We start from the raw sequence: 22,703 nt of genomic DNA on the forward strand, positions 1-22,703 counted from the left end.
AACTTTTGGGGAGACAAACCCCTGGTATATTATTCTCCCAATTCCCATAAAAGACTCACTTTTCAGCTACAATTGCAGCTGTCCCACATTGCCAGTTACTGTGTCACACATGCCTTAAAATTCTGTAATCAGCAACCACCAGGTGCCATATCGCACTCAGCACACCACAGTCAGTCAATACAGACATCCCCAAACACACCAAGACTGGTTTTGTCAAATGTTTTATTGAGTGTAGACATCTGGAGTACTGTAAAACATGCATTATCTGTAGATTCAAAAAGGAGCAAGCCACATTGTCCTCACTGTCAAATGTGTCAGGCTTGGCATACATGATGGAGATTAATGAAGTGTCATGAGAGTGATATGGTTCCTGTGAAAAGCGTCTACAATTTGGAGAACGGTCTTAATCATGTGAAAAGCAAAGCTGTTCACATTGAGTAACTCACATTTCACTGAAGGTACACAGTATTTTATAATTTTAAAACAAATAAAAACAATTTGCTTGTAGAAGACGCTTATTCCCCTAAGTTTATTTTTCTCTTCAGTTTTCAGAAATCTTAATTAAAAAAAAATATGTATTTTGGAAGTTGTGTTTATCTAAGCGATAACTAAAATTTATTTCTTTTTTGGTTGCTGAGGTGTATTAAATTTGAAGAAGATAATATCTCCATCTTCAACAATATAATTTCTGCCTTGTTGTCTGTATTTTCCAGCAGCCTGAAACAAGAAAAAGACGAAATGACTTATTACTTAGTAAGCAAATACACAGCATATACAACAGAAACAAATGTAAAGAAATATTACTTGGGTCATGTTAAAAAAAAGAGAGAGAGAGTGTACAGGAAGTCATACAAGTTCAAAAGTAGACAAAGAGAAGCAAAGTATTTCTGATTTGGGCAGCACTAAATTTTTCATATATACATAATCATAATGTATTTTCACTGAACTGTTGATATATAAATGTAATTATACCAGTATCATTAAGTTTCATTACATGCTGTTTATGGTACATTTCTGATGTGTCTGCAAACATCCAGCGAGTCACTATAACAAAACAGATCAAACAAGGCAGAAAAAGACTACAGCTGCTTTCATTTACTTAAATTCTTTGGTGACCCTGGTGATATCAAAAAGACAGTCTGCTCTAAGAAAAACTGTGATCATTTGTAGCATATAGATTTTGAACTATTTTCTTATACTTTTCAATTTATTTTCCCAATGGCTATACATAATTGTACATACTAGAAATGATCACTGAAGTTTATTAATTAACAGCTCTAGTTACAAGCAGACTCTAACAGGTTGGAACTGGAAATGCTAATTTTTTTCCACTTGTAAATTAATCATCAAAGCAACTGATTCCACCCGCTGGTGTGCAGATCTAGATCTGCTCTGTGGTAATTTTCATACAAACAAGCTCAATTTCAGAAAACCAGGTTCATCTCACAGCACAGCACTCCACCCTAAGTACAACAGGTTCTGGCACCCACACTTCACACACACACAGCTAACAGTCTCCTGTGACTACGACACCAAATCGTCAACAATGAAATCTCAGGAAAAACTTAAGTATTTTCCTTCCATTAGAATTTCCTGAGAACATGGAAACTTTGCCCAATAAGATTACCACTTCCCTTTGATGATACTGATAATGTGAAATTATATTAATCAGTAATAAAAATACTAACAAAGATCATATGTCTGAGATTTAAATCAACAAAGTAGACTGAACAGCCCTCATAAGCATATTTTCAATTATCTATACTGTCTAGGAAATTGCCACTAACAATATGCTATTAAAATGAAGCTTATCTTTAAAAAGACAATATACACTATCATTCAGCAAGGTATAAAATAAATATTCACGTGATTTTTGTAAAGATGTGATGTACTGAAAGCCACATGCTACTTATTTCTAGAATCTAAAACTCACTATTATTAAACTATACAGACAAGTTAAATGAAATACATATTGACATGACATATTAATGTAAGTTTATATACTCTGTTACTCTCAAGTTTACTATTAATAGTGACAGTGTTTCTTTAAATTCTCTAGAGACCATTTAATCCATTTCCACTGCTATCAGAAATACTGGTTGAAAAAAAAAATCAATACCCATTTGTGAATCTTGAGTATGTATTAAACAAGACACGTCTAACCAGTTCATTTGCACTTGAAAGCAGCCATCTGTAGAAGCCAGCTTTGCCTAAGCAGATATGATTGCTAATAATGTGATATCCCTGTAGACTACAAAGCCCACACAGAGCTATTCAGTATATAGTTCACAGCACTGGCATTAAATTAGTTATGCTGCACTGGCCTTAGAAATACACATACATACGTACACATATATACAATCTTGATTTCAAACCTAAAAACTTTCTTATAATGTGCAAGTAAGCATTTGTTGAAAAAAAGGAGCATAAAGCAATTAAAAAAATGCTTCAGGTTTTTTTTTTTTTTTTTTTTTTTTTTTTTGGGGGGGGGGGTTTTTTTTTTTTTTTTTTTTTTAAACTTTTTTCTCTCGTGTTTTTTTCCAGGCTTGTCAACTTCTGATCCTCCTGCCTCAGCCTCCAAGGGCTGGGGTTACAAATGTGCACCACCATGCCAAGAGCAAACCTCTGAAGCAGGCTTCACGGAGCTTTGAGAACGCCTCATACCCCTGCCGTTGGCACCAGAACTTTCCTATATTTTTTTTAAAAAAGCTTCAATTTCTAAATGTTAAGTTTTGAAAGTTAAAAACATAGACAATATTTAATGATCTTCTAAGGCTGAAAAGCCAGAGGCCAACCTTCCCCATTTTATAAGATAAAGTTCTCAGTGTTAAATATTCTTATAAACAGGAAACGCTATTATACTATATCTTATAGTTTCTTTGATTTGTTAAAGAATTCACAATTCATGTTATCTTACATTTATTATAACATGAAATCTACTAAGGATTGGTAAAACAGATTTAGCATGTGTAAGCACGGAAGGAGGCAGCCACACTCTCAATTCTAGTAATAGAAAATATCCTCATTTTAATCTCCTGCATGAAAAGAAACATATGCCAACAGAATATAGTATATTGACAAATAATCAGAATTTTTCAAGTCTAATTAGTATTCCTGACAAAATTCAATCTCAATATTTGCATACTTATCTATATCAATACAGATGACAACACTGGAAAATTAATGGCTTTGTTTAGTTACAAACTGTAACTTAAGGCTTAAAAAAAAATTAAAATGGCTCTCATTCAACACTTTACCAATTATATGAAGATATTTTTCCCTTCCTAGTTCTGAGGTTCCAACAGTTCTATTAAAGTGCTACTGTCTAGTATGGCTATCCTAATAATACCAGTAAGACTAAACAAAACTGGAAATAAATCTTTTCACATTCCTTTCAAACTATGAAAAAGTAAACATTAAGAGTCCTGTTTAAATTTCCCAGCATTTTCTATGGCAGCCCTCCTTCAAGGTTAACTTTAGTTAGCTGACCCACTTACTTATTAGATATTAAATATATTTCTCTATGCAGACTCTAGTAAGTAAAAAAATGAATATTGCAATAGAATTTACATTAAAAATAATTTTACTCATGTAACATTGCTTCATTATGAGTGTTTGAAATCAAATTATACTTATTAACTAAAATGAAACACAATTTCGGACCTGCCCTCTAGTGTCGAGAAAGCAAATCAAATTCCCAAGATCTAAAAAGAGAAAAAGAAGCAAGAAAAAGAAAAAAGGTAAAACTATGCAGTTTGGTAACAACAGGTTTTATTTAACTAGGCACCCATTTCTTTGATGTAATAATAGTTACATGCACCTTCTGGTTCAGATACTTGAGTCTGATTAGTATGATTTTTCATTGGCCATCAGTTGAGTGAACAAATTCTTTGAACTTATTTACATGACTTAAAACAATTTTTAGTTACAGAAAAAAAAAACCCTGACATAACTATTGACAGCAATTCATACCCTTTAAAAATGATGTGAATGCACAAGAACATGGTTAGCGCTCCAATCAGTGCATAGCAACGCTAAATCCTAATAATCTAACCATCTTATTTTATAGTTCATGGTTTAAAAGGTAGCTATAATTTTTCTTATCGTGGTTGGCTATACATGAATGCTAAAATTATGAAATATGCAAGTAAAAAAATCATTTCTTACCTTGACTGCATTTTCAGAACCTTCCTCTTTAAAATCTTCGTATTTCATTACTTCAGCCATAATGAATCCCTTTTCAAAATCTGTGTGAATCTTTCCTGCAGCCTGAGGAGCCTTCGTTCCTTTCTTTGAAAAGAAGGACCAGAGAAATCTAATTGCATTTAAGATGATTGATTGTAAGCACAGAGTTTCTTTCCTCTGATCTGCAGTTGCCTCAACTAAAACTTAAATACCAGTTAGGGTGTCAGCTATACAATTAGAACATTTTCAACACTGGGCACTATCTGTACAGCAGATTTAGCACAGATAGATCAGCAGGTATTAAAGAAGCACAGCTTTGTTTTTCCTAACAGCTATCTACAGTTTTATTGATTTAGATGCAGTGATGTGGTCTGGTGTAGGTTTCATTTCGATTTTCTATTCTTCACAGAGGGGGAAAAAAGATTTTTAAGTAACTTTCAAGCTGAATTATCAAAGGTTTACAAAAAGAAAAAAAAAAAGCTCTCAAAATTTCAGTTCATCTAAAGAAGATATAAAAATCAATATAAAAAGGGACATTTTAAGGTTTCCAGTAAATTAGATAATGTACATCCAGCAAATCTGAAATAATTAAGAAATGCTACTAGTAAGGTTTTATTTTAACAGTCTGCATAATACACATAATATACCTGCTTCTAATCATCATGAAGGAACCTCAAGCTGAGATAGGAAAAGAAATGTCTTAAATTACCCCATATGCTAAATTACAAGGACATACATTCCAGACACACACAACCATAGCAAGAAGTCTGAGAAATAATGGTGACCTAAAGGCTGCTTAATAAAGCATGTTAAAGTGATAAGAAGTCTGACACTATAAAGCACAGTTTTTATAATAAAAGATGTATTGGGTTAATATGGCTACTCACTGATGCTTACTTGACTAAATATCTTAGTACATTAAATCATGGATACTTGCAATCAGTCTTAAGATAAACCAGTTTCATATTTTCAAACCCAGGGCATGCTCTCTTTCCTGCTTCACATACTTCAGTTTGAAGTTTTAAGGCTTTAAAATACATTTTTAAAAAATATATAGTAACAATACACACTGGAAATTTGTTTACAAGCTTATATTTGCTTTGACGTTATTTTTAAAGTTTATATAAAAGGACCTTGGCTAGAAGTCAATCAAACATTTTTTTTTTTAACAAAGGGAAGAGATGAAAGGAAAGTGAATGTCACATTCACAAAGGCACATCTAGTATTACACTGACCTGCCTCCATATTTCTGTCCATATTAAATAGAAATAAATTTAACAGCAGCCACTGAAAACAGAAATCAAAGCAGCACTAAAATTTATCACAATGCTTGTATTTTAAACAGCATAATACAAGACTCACTTAGATACCCAAAAGTGCTGACATTTTTATATATACACTATTTAGGACTACATGTATTTCCAAAATATTTTTCAATAGTAACTACTATATTATAATCTAGATACATTCAAAAGCAAACCATTATAGTTCTGTCTATTGTCCTCTGGGAATAAATTAGTCATTCTGTGTAGTAATATTCAGCACACACCAATATTTAAAATATATATCACATTTTAAAAGAAGGTTGAACATGTAACAGTAAAAATAAATATTGCTTCCATGAATTCAAATAAGAATGGAATGAATTATTACACATTGAGTTTAGCTTTTTGAGCCCAACTATGTATCTATGAAGAGCATAATGATGTCATATTGCTTTTATTGCTGAAAATGTAATCCGAGCAAAGCAAAAGAGGAAAGAACCACCCTCAACCCAAACAAACTTAGCGAATACAAAATGAAAAGCAACATCAATTTCACTGCAGACAAACCCAGTCACACAGATTAAGCAAGCACAATACTGGTGCGTCTTATCTCTGACCACAGGAGGAGGGTAGACAGATTCTACAGGATGAAGAAATTCAGACTATGTAATAGGCAGAATCAATTGTTACCTGCCTCAATCAATGCCGCTCCACTTTCACTGTTCAGCAGCTCACAAATAATTAAAGTTATCCTGGACAAAAACCTCATCTGTAATGACTAGCTAACCGCCACCATGACAAACTTCAAAGTCAGTGATATCAATCTGAATTCAATAGTGTGGAACTGGATATAGCTGATGAATAAGTATGAATCTTACCCTGATGGTCCATGCACGCACTTCATCTGGGCCTGCAGTGAAAAAGTATTCTAGTTGGAGTGCTGCAAACCCAGCCTTAATGATCTTTGGCAAAGCACTGAAATAAAATGAAACAAATTCACTCAACATGTAAGTTGACTCTGCCAGAGATCAGTATATATCTCAAGCAGATAATGTTAAAGATATTAATAATTGACCATTCATCTTTCATAACATACTTGAAGAGGTCGGCAGAAGGGACTATTTCTTAAAGACCCCTTCTAAAATTGGTTTTAATTGTATTAGCCTGAAACATTCTGAATTGTTTACCATTAAAAAAAAAAAAGAAATATTTTATCTACCTAGCCTACAACTATTTTCATCCAATATTAATTATTTCTAGGGCCTGGGCCATGAAAGCAAAATTATTTGATTGAAATTCAATCTTCTAACAATATATTATTGTTACTCAGAAAAAATTATGGCAAGTGATTCACCCTTTCCCCTCCCCCACTGAACATGACGAAAGAGTTTTGGCGATCATTCCTCCTCAAAAATATACATAACTAATACCTATGTTATAATTAAAACACTGTACAGAGATGACAGATGACAGTTAAAAACTTAATTTAAAATAAATCTTTTCACTCTGTCTCATGGTAAAGAAAGGAGAAGATTCCCTCTTTATAATGGTAATTACTCTGTCATTTATTATTCTATCAGCGCAAGCAATTAAATTACTGCAAGGAAATAGTTGATAATAAAGTGTAGGGAAAATGAATGCTAATTAACCTTTGTGTCATGTTCGCTTCCAGATACTTCTGTCTCTCCTCAGCACTCAATTCTTGCAACTTGAGTTCCAAGGCCCCACTAAAAGGAATGACCAAGGCACCTGGGTCATACTTGTCCACCCACTCTTTAATTTTTATCAACCTGTAGACAAAAAAGGGCACAACATTATCTTGTAGTGCATGCATGACTGTACCACATTCATTATTATCAAGTAGCACATACATATTCATAAGAATTGCACGGTTTTATGATGCCATCTTTTTGTGTATAGCTTTCCAAGGTCAAGGCATTAACAGGCAGCAATTGCTTCAGGTATATGACATAGTATTTTATCGTAATGTAGTTTTAGTTTAGTACATTATCTATAGGAACTGTTTTACAAATATTTTAAACTTTTAAGTTAAACTGCATTTGTACAGCATTAACACCTGTACCTTTGAACAATAATTGTTTTATGATTTTTAACTTTTACAAAGTTTTTGAAAAGCTAATTCATGCTAACTAATCTTGAAGCATCTTTGAAAACTAATTTGTTTGACCCAGATACCTATTGCCCAGTTTAGATTCTTCTTGAACTAACAGAACTTGGTTTTGAGGGAAGTTTTTGCTAACCTCCTTACTAAAAGAGTCAAGACAGATTTATAAATACAGTCCATCATGTACACATTGTTCTAATGAACCCAACTTTCTGTAGGACCATGAATAAAAACACAGAGGAAATAAATACCTTTAAACACTAGTGATAGAAAGCCAAATCAGTTAGGAAACATGCTAATTCTTACCTGAAAAAAAAATCATTATTGAGTCCATTGAGTCTTTCTCCTCCTTCTAAAGTAAGTATTTTGGTAAATAGTAATTAGAACATAAATGAAATAAATGTAGCAAATATAACCAAAAGGTTCTAATTCTAGGTTTCTTATTCCTGGGTAGGTTGGTTACTACAATTTTTTCAAAGTCGAATTGCTCAACTGCAGAAATGGATAATAATATGGCATACATTATATTGTGAAGAACCTATAAAAATAGGGGCTGGAGAGATTGCTCAGTGGTTAAGAGCATTGGCTGCTCTTACAGAAGACCTGGGTTTGGTTCTCAGCATCCACATGACGGCTAACAACCTCCATGACATCAGTTCCAGGGGTTCCGACACCTTCTGACCTCTGTGGGCAATGCATGGCATGGTGCACTTACATACATGCAGGAAAAACACTCATACACATAAAATAAAAATAAAAAATAAAATATTCAGTGTTCTTAACTGCTGAGCCATCTCTCCAGCCCCTAAAATATTTTTTTATAGACTCTATAAAACAATGCCTGAAAATAGTGAAAAGAGTAAGCAAATGACAGTTGTTACTATTATTCACCTTGCTCAGATAATCATAGCATATACCCTTCCTATGATTCTGGAACTGTTTAATACGGGTCTATACCTAAAGGTTTTTTAAGGTAGGGTCTCACTATGCATTCCTGGATAGCCTGGAACTGGCTATGTAGACCAGTTTGGCCTCAACCTCACAGAGATCCACTGGTCTCTGCCTCTTGAGTGCTGAGATTAAAGTCATGTGTTACTATGTCTGACATGTTTGATTTTTTGAGAGGGTCTCACTATATAGCCCTGGTTGGCCTCAAACTCACAGAGATCCACCTCTTTCTGCCTCCCAAGTACTGGGAATAAAAGGCACGCGCCACCACCACCAGCCTTGTACTTAAAAAATTTTAAACCTTTATTATTTTTATGTGTGTATATGTGCGTGCACATGCATGTACACTATCATGAAAGTAAAAAAAAAATAATGTATGGGAGCTGGTTCTCTCCTTCTACCACGTGGGTTCTGGGTATTGAACTCAGGTCACCAGGCTTGGCATTAATTGCCTTTACCTGCTGAACAATCTCACTGGCCAGCCTCCTGTATTTTGACTAGTGTTTTAATAGGAATTATGGCAAAATACTGTGGAGAAATCTTTTAAATAATCAATGTACAAGCTACTTGGGAAAAAAAAAAAAAAACAGGAACTTAAGAAAAGATCCATCAAAGCTCAACTATCAAAGAAAATGGCAGGAATCCATATAGTTACTAGAAAGTTAAGAATATGGTCCATTGACCAGGATTCAGGATACAAAAGAATTAAGAATTCACATAACAGTTTGCACACACTTATTATACAAAGGTAATTACAAACTCAATATGTGATTAGTGGTTTTTATCTTCATAATATTTATATCCTTTTGCTTATATCCTAAAAAGACAACCTCTAAGATTTATTTTTGAATACAGTATATGGCCTTAAAATATGATTCAAACCTGGTATTTTCTTATAGAAAGTTATGAAGGACAGACTAAAACAAAACAGCGGGAATTTAAATTGGTACTTCTGCCTTTAACATCATGGCATTCTAGGTTTTTTATGGACAAAGTATTCAAACAAACCTCTATATGAAAATGTCATTATTAATGGTTTAGCAATGTACTTTTACTGTACAAGTTAAAATCGAATATGCAATTTAATAAAGCAGAGCACACCAAATGCAAATTCATTGAAAGGGAAATAAAAGCCTTTGTACAAAGAAAATAGAAAAATGTCATACATTTGTTTTGTAAGTATGGTCAACATAACTAATAAAACTAGAACTGTTGTGAAACAAGATAAGAAATAATTACTTTGGCTAAGATATCAATTCATTATAACAATAGTTCTACCCTGTCATTTTAACCATCTTTCCTACAGAGCCCTCAGAGGGATTATTTGCATTCCTCAGGTGTTCTATTGTACAATTCAGATGAATAAAGACTTACAAATCATTCCTCTACCGCCAATGTAAGACTTTGATCTGGTGAATACACCATTGTACCTTAACTATAATTGGCAAAAAAACCTGACAGTGTAGAGCATCACAAGCTTAATAACAAAGGAGAATATCTCAAAGTGTTGACAGATGATCTTCATAATGCAGAAGCAGAGCGGGGACATTTTAGCAGTAAATGAGCACTGAGGTCTAAAGGTCTCCAAAGTGACTGACATCAGACCTGCTATAGCCTCACTAAAGAAAAAGGTACCGTTGCACTCTCCGTAAAGTGAGTCAGGCTCTTTCCCTGCAAGCTTCACTTTTGTGACTTTCACTGTCATAGACAACACAGGGAAGATGAAAAGTGACTTGGGTTCTTTGGCTGCTTGCTTTACTTTTGTGACTTTCACTATCAAACAAAAGTGAGAAACATCCCAAAGTGATTTTTAATTACATTTTTAAAACAAGTTTGGGTAATTAAAACATTAAACTCAATTTCAAGATTATGGATGGAAATACATACGATATGCCTATTAGACCTTATGGTAAAGAAAGTGTGATAATGAGGCTAAGATCACAAGTTTGAACCCCATAGGGACCTTCTGCAGAAAAATGTCCATTCTTTTGCAATAATCCATACTCCAAACTATAGCTAGTCATCTAAAAAATGTGTGCTACTGGCACTTGAGGGATATGGAAAATATCAAATGAGCTCAGTTGCCACTACTTGAAAAACATTTCTAAGCATACTCTGTCAAAGTGGCCAAGCAATAATCTCATGTACAAATAAAGCAAGTGTTGAAAAGAAGCTGTCAATTGCTAGTGACCAAAATAGTGCTATTGATATTGTCACAGAATATCAAATTATATGATGATGAAGGAGAAAAGAGTAAGGGCAGGAAACTCAAAGAGCTCATAAAAATGTTCATAGCATTCATTTTGCAAATATAAATGAGTAAATTATTGCAAGAGGGCCCATCATTCCTGATGAGGAGCCCAAATTGTGTCTGATTTCTTCAAGATATTTTGAGTGCTGGATGTAGTGGCAGATGCCTTTAATCCCAACACTCAGGAGGCAGTGGCAAGAGGCAGGAGGGTCTCTGTGAGATCAAGGCCAGTTTGGTCTACAAAGTGAGTTCCCAGTCAGCTGGGGCTACAGGGAGACCCCATCTCAAAACCAAACAAAACCAAACAAAACTGAAAACAACAAAAATTGTGAGTGACAAATCAAAGAACTTCAATAAGTTGAGCTTTTCTCCCTGGTAGTAATTGCATAATAGTAGGACAAAGTAGGGATATTTTAAGTCTCAAAGGGTACCTTGAGATACACTCAGGTTATAATCTGTTGGAGTCTTTGCAGAATAAGATCTTCAGTATTAAATTAGCATTAAGTTTCTAAATTATGTCCAAAATTAAATTCCTATCTTATCTTCTTATTCAGTATTTAAATTCCAGACACCAAAATGTGACACCCCCGCCCACCGGGTTAGTTTACTTGTTTATATTCTGTTCCTGGATACTAATTTTATCTTCTGTGGTGCTGGGACTCATGCATGTTAGACAAGCCCTCTACCACTGAGCTATGTCCCTAGCCCTAGATACTAATTTTATTACCAAAAATCCTATTAGTTTCCTTTTCAGGGTAATATTTTATTGCTGTTTAACAAGTTATTTGTCCCTTTCAATATATTTTCAAAACTCCTTCCAAACTGCTTTTTACATCTAGTTTCTTGGGGCCCCCTCCCATTTTTTCATCTGCTAATGGCACTGCAAGACTCTGGTTTGTGTGCATGCTTATGGACACTGTGGCTGCAGCAGTCATGTTCCAAGGGAGTCTGGTGGTCCCTGGGGATGAGATGCATCTATTGGTGTAGTTTTGTGTCTTTCAGGTACATAACTATGGCGATCCCAGGCTCTGGGTTTCGGTCTGTGTCTGTCTCTCCTTCCTTCCTTCTTTTTCTTTCAAAAAATATTTTAATACCTTTTTAATTTTATGTGTATGAGAGTATAACCTATGTATGTAGGTGCATCCATGTTGTACAATGCCCTTGGAGGTCAGAAGAGGGCATCAGATCCCCTGGAACTGGAGTTATGGACAGTTATTAGCTACCATGTGGATGCTGGGAATTGAACCTGAGTCCTCTGCAAGAGCAGCCAGTGTTCTTAAGCACTGAGCCATTTATCCAGTCCGTTTTTCTTTTTTTAAGGTTAGTATTTTGGCATTGGGCTATGGGCAATGCTTCTTACAGGACAGGACAGACCAAGTCTTGAGTTACTACAGCTGCCTCCCTTGTCTGGAAGAGGTAAGGTTACCTCTCTAGTATCCAAATATGAAAGGGAAAATTCTTCAGGGTGAATTCTTGTGAGTTACTTCCAGTATAGATTCTACATACTAGCTCAGTGAGGATCATGCACTATCAATTTTACTCTCTACTATCACTGAGTTTCCTTTTTGGTACCTAGAGAGTCCAAATTTTTTTTTTTTTATTTTTTACAAAAATATTTTATTATTATTTTTATTTTATGTGTATGAGTATATTGCCTGCACGCATGTAAATGCACCCATGTCCTGCAATGCCCACAATGATCAGAAGAGGGTGCTGTATTCCCCTGGAACTGGAGTTATAGATGGTTGTTAGCTGCCATGTGGGTGCTGGGAATTGAACCTGGTTCTTCTGCAAGATCAGCCATATTTTTTTTTTAAGTTCTTTTGTATGTTCTAAAATTATACAACATCACCAACTCCCCCCCAACCCCCTTTTATTTTAACACTAGGTCAAACTACATAGCCCAGGCTGGCCTCAAACTCAAGATTATTCTGCTTCAGTCTCCTGAGAGCTGGGATTATAAGTGTGTATGATCACCCACAGCAATAACGCCCTTTTGTGGCTATTTTGTCTGGCCTTTATAATTAAGAATAGAAAGGGAATTTCCTGTACTGGCTCAGTCTACCATTTAACTCAAAGTTCTCCATATTTTATACCCACTATACACTGTTTCCTTACACAATAGCTTTCAAACTGTTTTATTCATTTTGCCTAAAATACAGAGTATACAAATGTATTTATATATATTCAACTTGAAAGGTTTCATAAAAATTACTTTCTTTAATAAAGGAAAGAGAATAATTCCAATACTGCCATTTGATATTGTCTACAAAAGCCAAATTCTTGCAACTAAAATATGCCCTAAAATAATTTTCTCTAGCATACTTTAATACGAATTTTGTTTTCTTTTCTAAACTGCATGCTCTTCTACCCTTTCAACTAGCCTCCAGCCCATCCAAAAATACTTTATTTGTTATTTTTATTTTATGTGTATGAGTGTATTGCCTGCATGTAGGTAAGTGTACCTGTGTCAAGCAATGCCTGTGGAAGACAGAGGCGGCCATCGGATGCTCTGGAACTGGAGTTATGGACAGTTGTTAGTTGCCATGTGGGTGCTGGGATTCAAACCCAGGTCTTCTGCAAAAACAGCTAGTTTTCTTAATGACTGAGCCCTCTCTCCAGAACCATAGCCCATTCAAATTTTGATGCTATTTTCTGAAAATACTTGTGAGGGCTTGGTCCAGCACTAGAGCCAGATTATACTGACAGTTATGATAGCTTTGTTGAGCATTAGAACTTTCTTAAATCTGCTTATTCTACTTTGCAACATCAAAGTGTGCTTAATTTTTAAAGTATGTGACATATGATAGTATTACACCCTTATTCATACCTTATGTGGTTTTGTGTATGTGTGTGAACTTATGTCTCCTTCACATTTTAAAAAAATCAGTAATGACATCCCATTTCTGACTGACTATAACTGGTAGTAAAAGTCATAGGCCAATATTCAGAAAATACTGCAATTTACAAGGAGGCTCTAGTGACTCAAACATTGAGTCAGTATCAAGGACCTGGCCTTTATTGAGCTGGTCCCTCTTATGCTGCCCATATATAGATGAACTGCTAATCCAGGGGCACTGATAAATACTGAGGTCATCTACACTCTTCTTCCCTGCAGGCTTACTCTCACTTCTATTACAATCGTACAGAATCCCAAAGAATGACTTCAAAACAAGACAGCCCTCCTGTCCATTTCCCAGACACGATCATTTTACAGTGTAGTAAAAAACAGAGGCAAGATTAAGGGAAAGTAAGGTTATCCTCCTAAAGATTATTTTTACAAATGGCAACAAATAATAGTGAGACCTGCAGTAAGAGTTGTATCACAAACAAATACAAACTTGAAATATGCCGTAAATAATACTTTTTCAAAGTCAAAAAGTTAGCTCTAGAAAATCTAGACCAACTCTTCCAAATTTTCTCTCTGAGTAAGATTATTAAAATATTTTTAATGGTAAACATTCTCTCTACCAGTAACTGAGACTGGTGGTGCAGGCCTGTAATCCCAGCTACTCAGGCTGAGGCAGGAGGACTCTAAGTTTAGTGCTAGCCCAGACAACTTAGTAGGTCCTTGTCTCAAAATACAAAATAATGAACACTGGAGGTGTGGTTCAGTGGCAGAACAGTTAAATAGCATGCATGAACCCCTGGGTTCTATCCTTAGAACCAAAGAAACAAGCAAACGAACAATCCAAAGAAGGAAGTCAGTTTAAAAAGGTGGGGTGGCCTGATCCTCAAATAACCTTAAGTGTCAAAATTGATTTATCTGGGCCAACTGTATGGTCTTAAACACCCAAAAGGAACATTTAACCAGAGTAAAGTCATCAGTATATTTCTTTAAGAGTTCAAGGGATTACACTTCCCAGACATTAGGCTTAAATCTATATAAAAAGTTATTTAAACAGTTATTTCTCATTGATGATTTTGTTCCTAACCTGAAAGTGCTACTCAGATGTAAGACTTCATATCTTGGTCTCCAATACTGTAGTGCCCATCTGTAGCTAAGGGAGGCAATAGCTATTGTTCTAAAATGATGGATAAATTTGTTTTCTCCCCTTATCTAGAAGCCTTTGAAAGGGAACTGACACTGATTCTAATCACTCCAACGGCTATCAAAATACCTGAAAGCAAACCCTGAATCCATCTCTCTAGAGTCCAGCCTTGGAAGAGAAAAGAAAAATGAGGAGGAACCCAATAGATGGATGCTTTTGGAAGCCCTTGTCAAGAAATTCCAGTGGACTCATGAATATTTGAAAATTTCCCTTTTCTGACTTTTTTCTAGTTCTCTGGCTAGAACTTGTAATACTAATTACTCTTGCCTTTACTTCTCTTTCACATCTCCTATTCGTGATTCAAGGACTTTCTTTTCCCCTTAATAAGAGTTATGCAATCTGGGAGTCTTTTAGATAGACCCACTGAAGGGGTACTCCAATGCCTCACCCCGCATCCCTGCTCAGCATGGAAGAAGCCAGAGCAGTTTGCGTCCTGATTCCCTATTGGCAATGTGGGTAACCTCTTCAAAGGATGGAGTGATAAGAATAGGAGGTAGGGATTGGCTAGGCAGTTAGGGTAAAAAGACCCCAAAGAAAAGTAGCCAGTTTCTTGGCTAAAAGTCAAAATGTCCTTGGGCCTCTTAGCAACATACTCTGTTCCAAAGGCCAAAAATGTTGAAAGTATTCAACCCTTAAAAGATTTTAGGGTTACCTCTTCAGAGGGGGGAATGTTAGAGTAGCCAAAAGCCCCATAAAAATAAATAAAAGAAAGAGTACATGAAGTTATCAGAAAAAACTGATGGGAAGGAGTTAGAGGGGAGGGAGTGGGCATGGATTTGATCAAAAGACCTTATATGTATGTATGAAATTCTCAATAAATTATTATTTTAAAAAAGTGGGGTGGAATGGGGTGGGAGAAGAAAGAAATTCCAAGAAAGTAAATCCTAGTCTTGATTAGTGTCTGGAAGTCTAACTAGTATCTCGGAACCCCACACCTTTCAAGAGGGACTCAATGTTGATGCATGAAGAGACTCCAAGGTTACGGTGCTCTGGCCTGACCTCATGAGGCTGTATAGTGTGACAATGACAATTTTGTTACTCAATATAATTTTATCACTTGAGTGCTTTGTTGGAAAAGCAGAATCTGCCATTTAATAAGATCCCAGGTCATTCATACACATGCTACATTTTCAGAAGCACTGAACTTAAGTGCTTTGAAAATCAAAGCACTGAATGAAAGCATGGAATGTAAGAGATGACTGCATGGAGTGGCAGATGTCTGAGCAGACAGACTGATGACATTCCACCAAAGCACAAGAATGGTAGATGATTTCCTACTTCTGTCTCCTAGGTTCAAAATCAGAAAAGGAAATTCACTAAATTTCAGGAAGTTAAGGGAAACATGTTCTCTGGATCCCTAGCCCCAGAGAAGTTTCAAATTCACAGTAAAAATGATTACCTAATTTAGACAACATAATTATGCCTTTCTTATTCCAATGGGCTTCAATACCTGGAAAAACATCAGTAGTACATTAGCTTTAGGATCCAGATTCTATAAGACATGATTCCAGCAAAAGAACTGGTAAAATCCAAATTAACAACCAATGAAAGGATGATAGCTACAAAGTGTTCTCTATAAAGACCTCATAAAACCAATGTCAAAAAAGTCTAGTTCATTTTTCAGTCACTCTAAGGTGGTGCCTGTATGCATGTGTGTGTATGAGCATAAGTACATGCAATGTTTATGAAAAGCAATAAATTATAGAGAAATGGGTGTTACTTAAAAAATTCTTTTTAAATTTATTTTATGTATATGAGTGTTTTCCTGCATGTATGTAAGTATACCCACGTGGTAAAATGTTTAGAGACTAGAGAGGACATTGGATCGCCTGGAACTGGAGCTATGGATGGTTGTTAGCTGCCATATAGGTGCTGGGAACAGAACCCAGGTGTTCTGCAAGAGCAGCTAGTGTTCTTAACCATTGAGCCATCTCTCTAGCACCAGGTGTTACTTTTGTAGCAATTAAAAAGTCCATTTTAAGATTTCTGTTTTGAGGATTAAAAAGACTTTTGGCTCTATTGGTAACCAGAAGGCTATCACAAAATTCAAATAAATGAAAGGGGTTAGGAAAAGTAGGAAACTATAATATTAAACTAGGAAAACTGGAATATACTGGAAACCTTTGGGTTTCACCATTACTCCAGAATTTGTTTATCCCTCAATAAGCTTAAAAAATGGCAACATATGTATGGAAATAGTTTATTTGTTCAGAAAAGGGCCATATTTTTATAACAGTTCTTTGCAATTAATAAACAGGTAGAAAGAAAATACCAGAGTAAACTCAAATTAGTTTAAGTCAATCACTGCTGAATTTGTAGCTGGCACATTGAGTGAAACAGTTCTGGTTATCAGTCAATGGACTTTAGTGAAAGCCTACCAGGAAGCTTTGGGACAAGGTTTTAAAATATTCATTTGGCTCTTAAAAAGAGAAAAGAGAGTCTCTGGTGGTCATCATTTGGACCCTACTACTGAACACTAGCAGCCATTGTGTCATCAAAAGAATAAAAGCAGGGAAAGGCAGGAAACCTGTTCTTGATGGCACCACAGGAACTCTGAATTAACCTTCTCAGGATACAAACCACTTTTGGTCTTACATATTTTTAGGGCTGTACTTGTTATGTGCACTAGAAAGCATTGGTTCTGCTACTTCTAAGAGAGTTGTCCTCATTTAGGCATGTTACTACAGTGTCTTTTAACTAAATGAACTTCAATTTATTCTTTAAGACAGGTTCCTCCTTTCTAGGAGTTTCCATATGGGTAAGAGATATCACCAAATTCCGCTATATATATATTATCTTTTTTTGGGGGGGGTGGCGGTGGTGGCCTGGGTTCTTGGTATGTAACCCAGGTTAGCTTTAATCTTGTGCCCCTCCTTCCTCAGCCTTCTGAGAACCTGGGACCTGCATCACCAGACTTGAGTTCAGGACTGTGTCTTTATTCCCTGTCATCTCCATAGAGCACTCCTAAGCACAGTACCTGGCACAGAGTGGATGTTCAAGCATTTTCTCATGGGCAATTCAGGTTAAGCATTCCTAATCTGAAATGCTCTGAGAGCTACAACTTTTTGAGTACCATGGTGCTCAGAAAGTTTCAGAATTAAGAGCACTTTAGATTTTGACTTAGAGATGCTTGATGAGTAGTATATTAAGGGAAACTCAACCTCTAAGTAGTTGAGTGACTCCAGTTGGCTTTTTAACATCTCAGTCACTCATCTATAAGTTGATCTAGGGCAGCAGCTGTCTGCCTCCTAAGGGATTTCCCAAGGTGCTAGGAGGAAAAGGGAGGGGGAGCAATGGAGAAAGGGACTGTGAGGTTTGGAGTTCTTAACTCCTGCATTTCAACCAGAGATGCTTGATTTATATGCTGGACTTCTAAATAAGATTTCATCTGAAAATGGAGTTCTATTGTTTTCAACCATCCTAAAGTTCACTGATGAGTGATCCTCTTCAGACAGAAAACTTTATAATGAGCCAGGCGTGTACCAGTAATGGAAGGGAGCATGCAATGAAAACTTGAAGCACTTCATTCACAGTTCTGCTTGAGTGCAACTTTTCAACATCTTTAAAAAATAGTCTTCCTTTCCATTTTCTATCACTCTCTGTTCCAATACCTTGATTTATTTGTCTTCATAGTACTTACACTGTGTCCTTGACAAATTACTCCTTTTAAAAACGTTTTAAAATTATTTTTATTTTAATGTGTATGAGTATATTGCCTGCATGTAAGTGCACCAGTGTCATGCAATGCCCGAGATGGTATTGGAGCCTCTGGAAGTGGAATTACAGATGGCTGTTGGCCACCATGTGGGTGCTGGAAATCAAACCTGGGCCCTCTGCAAGAGCAGTCTGTGATCTTAACCACTGAGCCATCTCTCTAGCCATGATAATTCATTCTTATACCCCACATTGTTGGATGCATTTTTCCAGTTACTGGAAGACAAGAACTTTTTGATTATTTTATGAATGCTACTATCAACCCTACCTAGAAAAGTGCCCAGCACAAGGAAATGCTCAATGTTGGGTAGATCAATGAATATAAATGAATTAAGCTGAACATTTTCTTTCTTTCTTTAAAAAAAAAAAAAGGGGGCAACTAGGAGCTGGAAACATGGCTCTATAGGTAAAGTACTTGCTGCGTGAGCATGAAAACAAGTTTGGATCCCTCACACACACACAAAAAGCCGTGTGTGGCAGTACATACCTCTAACACCAGTACTGGGGGAAGGCAGAGATGGAAGGATCCCTGGAGTTTGTTGGCCAGTCTGCTGAGGTAAAAAGCGAGTTCCAGGTTCAATGAGAGCCCCTGTCTCAAGGGAATAAGGCAGAAGAGTGGTAGCGCAGGGTACCTTCTCTGGCCTCCATATGCACATGCCTGAGTGCACACATCTGTACACCTATGTACGCACACAAGAGTAGCTAAGAGAATATTCTGTAGGACATAGGACTCACTCTTACAAATTCTGTTTACCTGTCTTCTGCAAAAGTAATGCTTAGAAATTATAACGAAATTGACCACTGGAGGGAGGCTTGCTTTTCAATTAAAATGAGGTGAAAATCACAATAGAGTGGGGGGAGCTGCTGTATTAGTCAGAGTGGGGGAACTGACTGCTATAAGGCTTGATCAACAAACAGAACAGTAAGGTCATTTTGTGAAGAGACAAGACTAAAGGGTATGTGTGTTGCCAGCCTCCTGCAGCAGTCGGCTTTTCCATGTAGAATCTGTAAGAAGGAAATTCAGAATCTAATCTCTTTTCTTCTTTCTGCCTCTCTTGTGAGATTTTTTTGATCTCCAGATAAACTTTTTAGCGTTGTGAAAAACCTTATCTTCAAAAGCAATGGCAGCAATGCTGCCAACAAGACAGCTCCTCACTCCACTGGGAATTCCAGTACTCTTGTGGAGGCAACCTTCTGGAAGTATGGCAGAACTGTGAACTGCTCTGTTCACAAGGGTTTTGCCATTGTCCAGTATGTTAAGAAAAGTGCCCAGGCTGGTGAAGTAGGAGAGGATGGCAGATTAATTGCTGGTCAGATCTAAGATCTGACCAGCAATCTTAGACCTTGGATCTCGCTGTAGAGCCAAATGTGAACTGGAAAAGCAGGTGTGAGATGATCTGCAGCAGAGATACGTGACTCCGTATTTATTGGACTATGACTTCAATGGTGTTATTATGGTAGAATGTAGAGTGGCCCTACATGTGTTCCTCTTCCTTCTATTGCTTGTACAGAGTAACGCCCTCTAAACACCCACGCCTGTCAGGAAACACTTCACAAAGGATCATCAACATGGATCTTCTTCTAAGTATGAAAAGTAGAAAGGCAATAACCTCAGGCCTTTAAGAAGGAGCTGACTCAGATAAAACAAAACAAAACAAACAAAATAATTATCTACTGAAAAGCCTGGAAAAACTGAAAAGGAACAAGGAAAACAAGATGACTTGTCTTTTTCATCTCCAGTAGAAATGAAGAATTAAGATGTCAGAAGAGGAGCAGATCATACCTCTATTAAGAAAGAAGAGACTAATGTGAGGATGGAAAGGATGATGGTGGAGGAGAGGGAATCATCATCTGGAGTTGATCAAAGGTGACAGAAAAGCTGAGGACCCAGCATGGTAGTAGATGCCTTTAATCCCAGCACCTGGGAGGCAGAGGAAGGAAGTTGGATCTCTGTGAGTTTAAGCTAGCTTGGTGAGTGAGTTCCAGGTTAGGCAGGTTTACATAGTGAGACCTTGTCTCAAAAACAAAACAAATAAATTTAAAAAGTAGCTAAGAAAGGAGAGGATGACAGAGGTGGTGATAATGGCAAAGATGGCTCTTAAGTTTAGGATTTAGAACTCTAACGCCATTATTTCTTTACCTCCTTTTTTTGTGTTCTTCCTCGTGTTCACTGATTCATAATTGCCCTGATTTTCTTAGTAATTAAAAGTCTTATCCTGTAATTTTTGCTTTTAATTTTAATACCTCTTTATGACTTAGCAATAAAAAGATATGATTTTTATTTTTAAAAATGGAATAGTGCCAGACATGATGGTGCACACCTTTAATCCCAGCACTTGGGAGGCAGAGGCAGGTGGATCTCTGTGAGACTGAGGCTAACTTTTCTACATAGTGAGTTCTAGGTTAGCTGGGGCTACAGGGGAACTACCTCAAAAAAACCAAACAACCAACCACCAACAAAAACAACCCCCAAAACATAACAGTAGGAGGCTGGAGAGATGGCTCAGTGGTTACAAGCACTGGCTGCTCTTCCAGAAGACTGGCACCCACAATCCGTTCCCAGCAACTACATGGTAGCTAACACCCATCCTTAACTCCAGTTCCAGGTGATCTGATACCCTCTTCTGGCCTCCACAGACATTGCATGCACAATGCACTTACATATGTGCAGGCAAAATGCTTATATACATAAAACTAAGTAAATAAATATATTTTAAAAATAGAATAGTAGGGTTAATTTCATTCCCAAGTTACATTTGTGGGTTGAACCATCAAGTTGCTAACTAACCATCTCAAGTCTCATTCTGATATATTAAATGGGCACGTCAAACCTTCAGGTGCTTCTTCGTGTCCTTATGGATACCAAGGTTACTAAGTTAAGATTTATGTGGATACTTAGTAGTCCCAAGCAGGACACATTTTTGACACTTAACAACAGTATTTCTCAAAATAGTTTGTAGATAACTTGTGAAATTCATGGTTTTATAAAAACAACAACAACAACAACAACAACAACAACAACAACAACAACAACAAAAAACCCAAAGGTTATAATCTCTAGAAGTAAAAACTTATGTTGAATTTTGTAAGACTTTGTCCTCTGGGATCTGAATCTGTATGTTGTTTGCAATAGTATATTCTACTAACCCATGGAACTATTCTGTAATTGCAGTTGTCATAAGGTATGACACACACATTTCTACATTGAGACTATTAAACCCTGTTAGCTATTAAAATTTCCCAACCATGGTATGGTATGATCTTATACAGGATGAAATTATATGTGACCTTGTGACCCCAGATTAAACTATCTCATTTTTCCTTTTTTTGCGGGGGGGGGGTCTTTTTGAGACAAGGTCTCCCTGTAGCCACAGCTGGCCTGGATTGACTATGGAGACCAGGCTGGCCTCAAACTCACAGAGAGGCGCCCGTCTCTGCCCCCCAAGTGCTAGGATTAAAGGTGTGTGCCACCATGCCTGGCTTATTTTTTCCATTTTTGATCAAAGAGGTAATACCAATCTAAATGCAATCTATAATCAAAACATAAATTCATATAGAGGCATGATTTTTATCTACCAGATGTATAATTTTACAGGAATATAGATGATATCAGATGGGTCTTCCATATCCAGACTATTTATGAAGATGAAGAAAGTCAAGACTACTGTGACACACAGAGAGGGTGGGGAGAGGACACTAGGAAGGGCAGACTAGCATCAAAGCATTCCAAAGAAACATAATGTCACACAGATGAAAACCCCAGGGCTCAATCTTTTTGAGATTGGCCAAAACTTATGAAAGAGTATAAGTGATAAAAAACAAACTGAGATTGGAAAATATTTAACAAAAGAAGCGCCAGATTTATGAATGGAAAATTAACATCAAGAGAGGGGAATGAAAGAGCTGAGTAACTGGAGACATTCATGTTAGTGGGTAAAAAGTTCAGTTTGTGTTAAAATGGTGACATTCCTCAACTCAGTCTACAGGTTCAAAACAGCTTCCATCAAAATTCTAGCTGCACTTTTTCTTGCCAACTATCAGCTTATCCTAAAAGTTATATGAAAATGCAAGGACCCCAAATGGACAACATAATCCTGAAAAAGACAAAGTTGCACATTTGGCTTTGTTTAAAACTTACTGTTTGGGGCTAGAGAGATGGCTCA

At 36.4% G+C, this 22,703-nt stretch overlaps 1 protein-coding gene across 1 annotated transcript in view; it reads right to left on the reverse strand.

The window, feature by feature from the left end:
* Positions 1 to 205: 205 nt before the first annotated feature.
* Ola1 (Obg like ATPase 1) overlaps positions 206 to 22,703 on the reverse strand; it is a 186,445-nt gene continuing 163,947 nt past the window's right edge. Inside the window, exons 8-11 of the mRNA XM_008855282.3 lie at positions 7,100 to 7,240; positions 6,329 to 6,425; positions 4,168 to 4,290; positions 206 to 717 (exon numbers count right to left, since the gene is read on the reverse strand). Of these exons, the coding sequence (XP_008853504.1) occupies positions 616 to 717; positions 4,168 to 4,290; positions 6,329 to 6,425; positions 7,100 to 7,240 (463 nt within the window). The 3' untranslated portion in view covers positions 206 to 615. The remainder of the gene's footprint in view (positions 718 to 4,167; positions 4,291 to 6,328; positions 6,426 to 7,099; positions 7,241 to 22,703) is intronic.

The sequence above is a fragment of the Nannospalax galili genome, unplaced genomic scaffold (assembly GCF_000622305.1).
Source record: "Nannospalax galili isolate Female #2095 unplaced genomic scaffold, S.galili_v1.0 scaffold346, whole genome shotgun sequence".
Taxonomy (NCBI): domain Eukaryota; kingdom Metazoa; phylum Chordata; class Mammalia; order Rodentia; family Spalacidae; genus Nannospalax; species Nannospalax galili.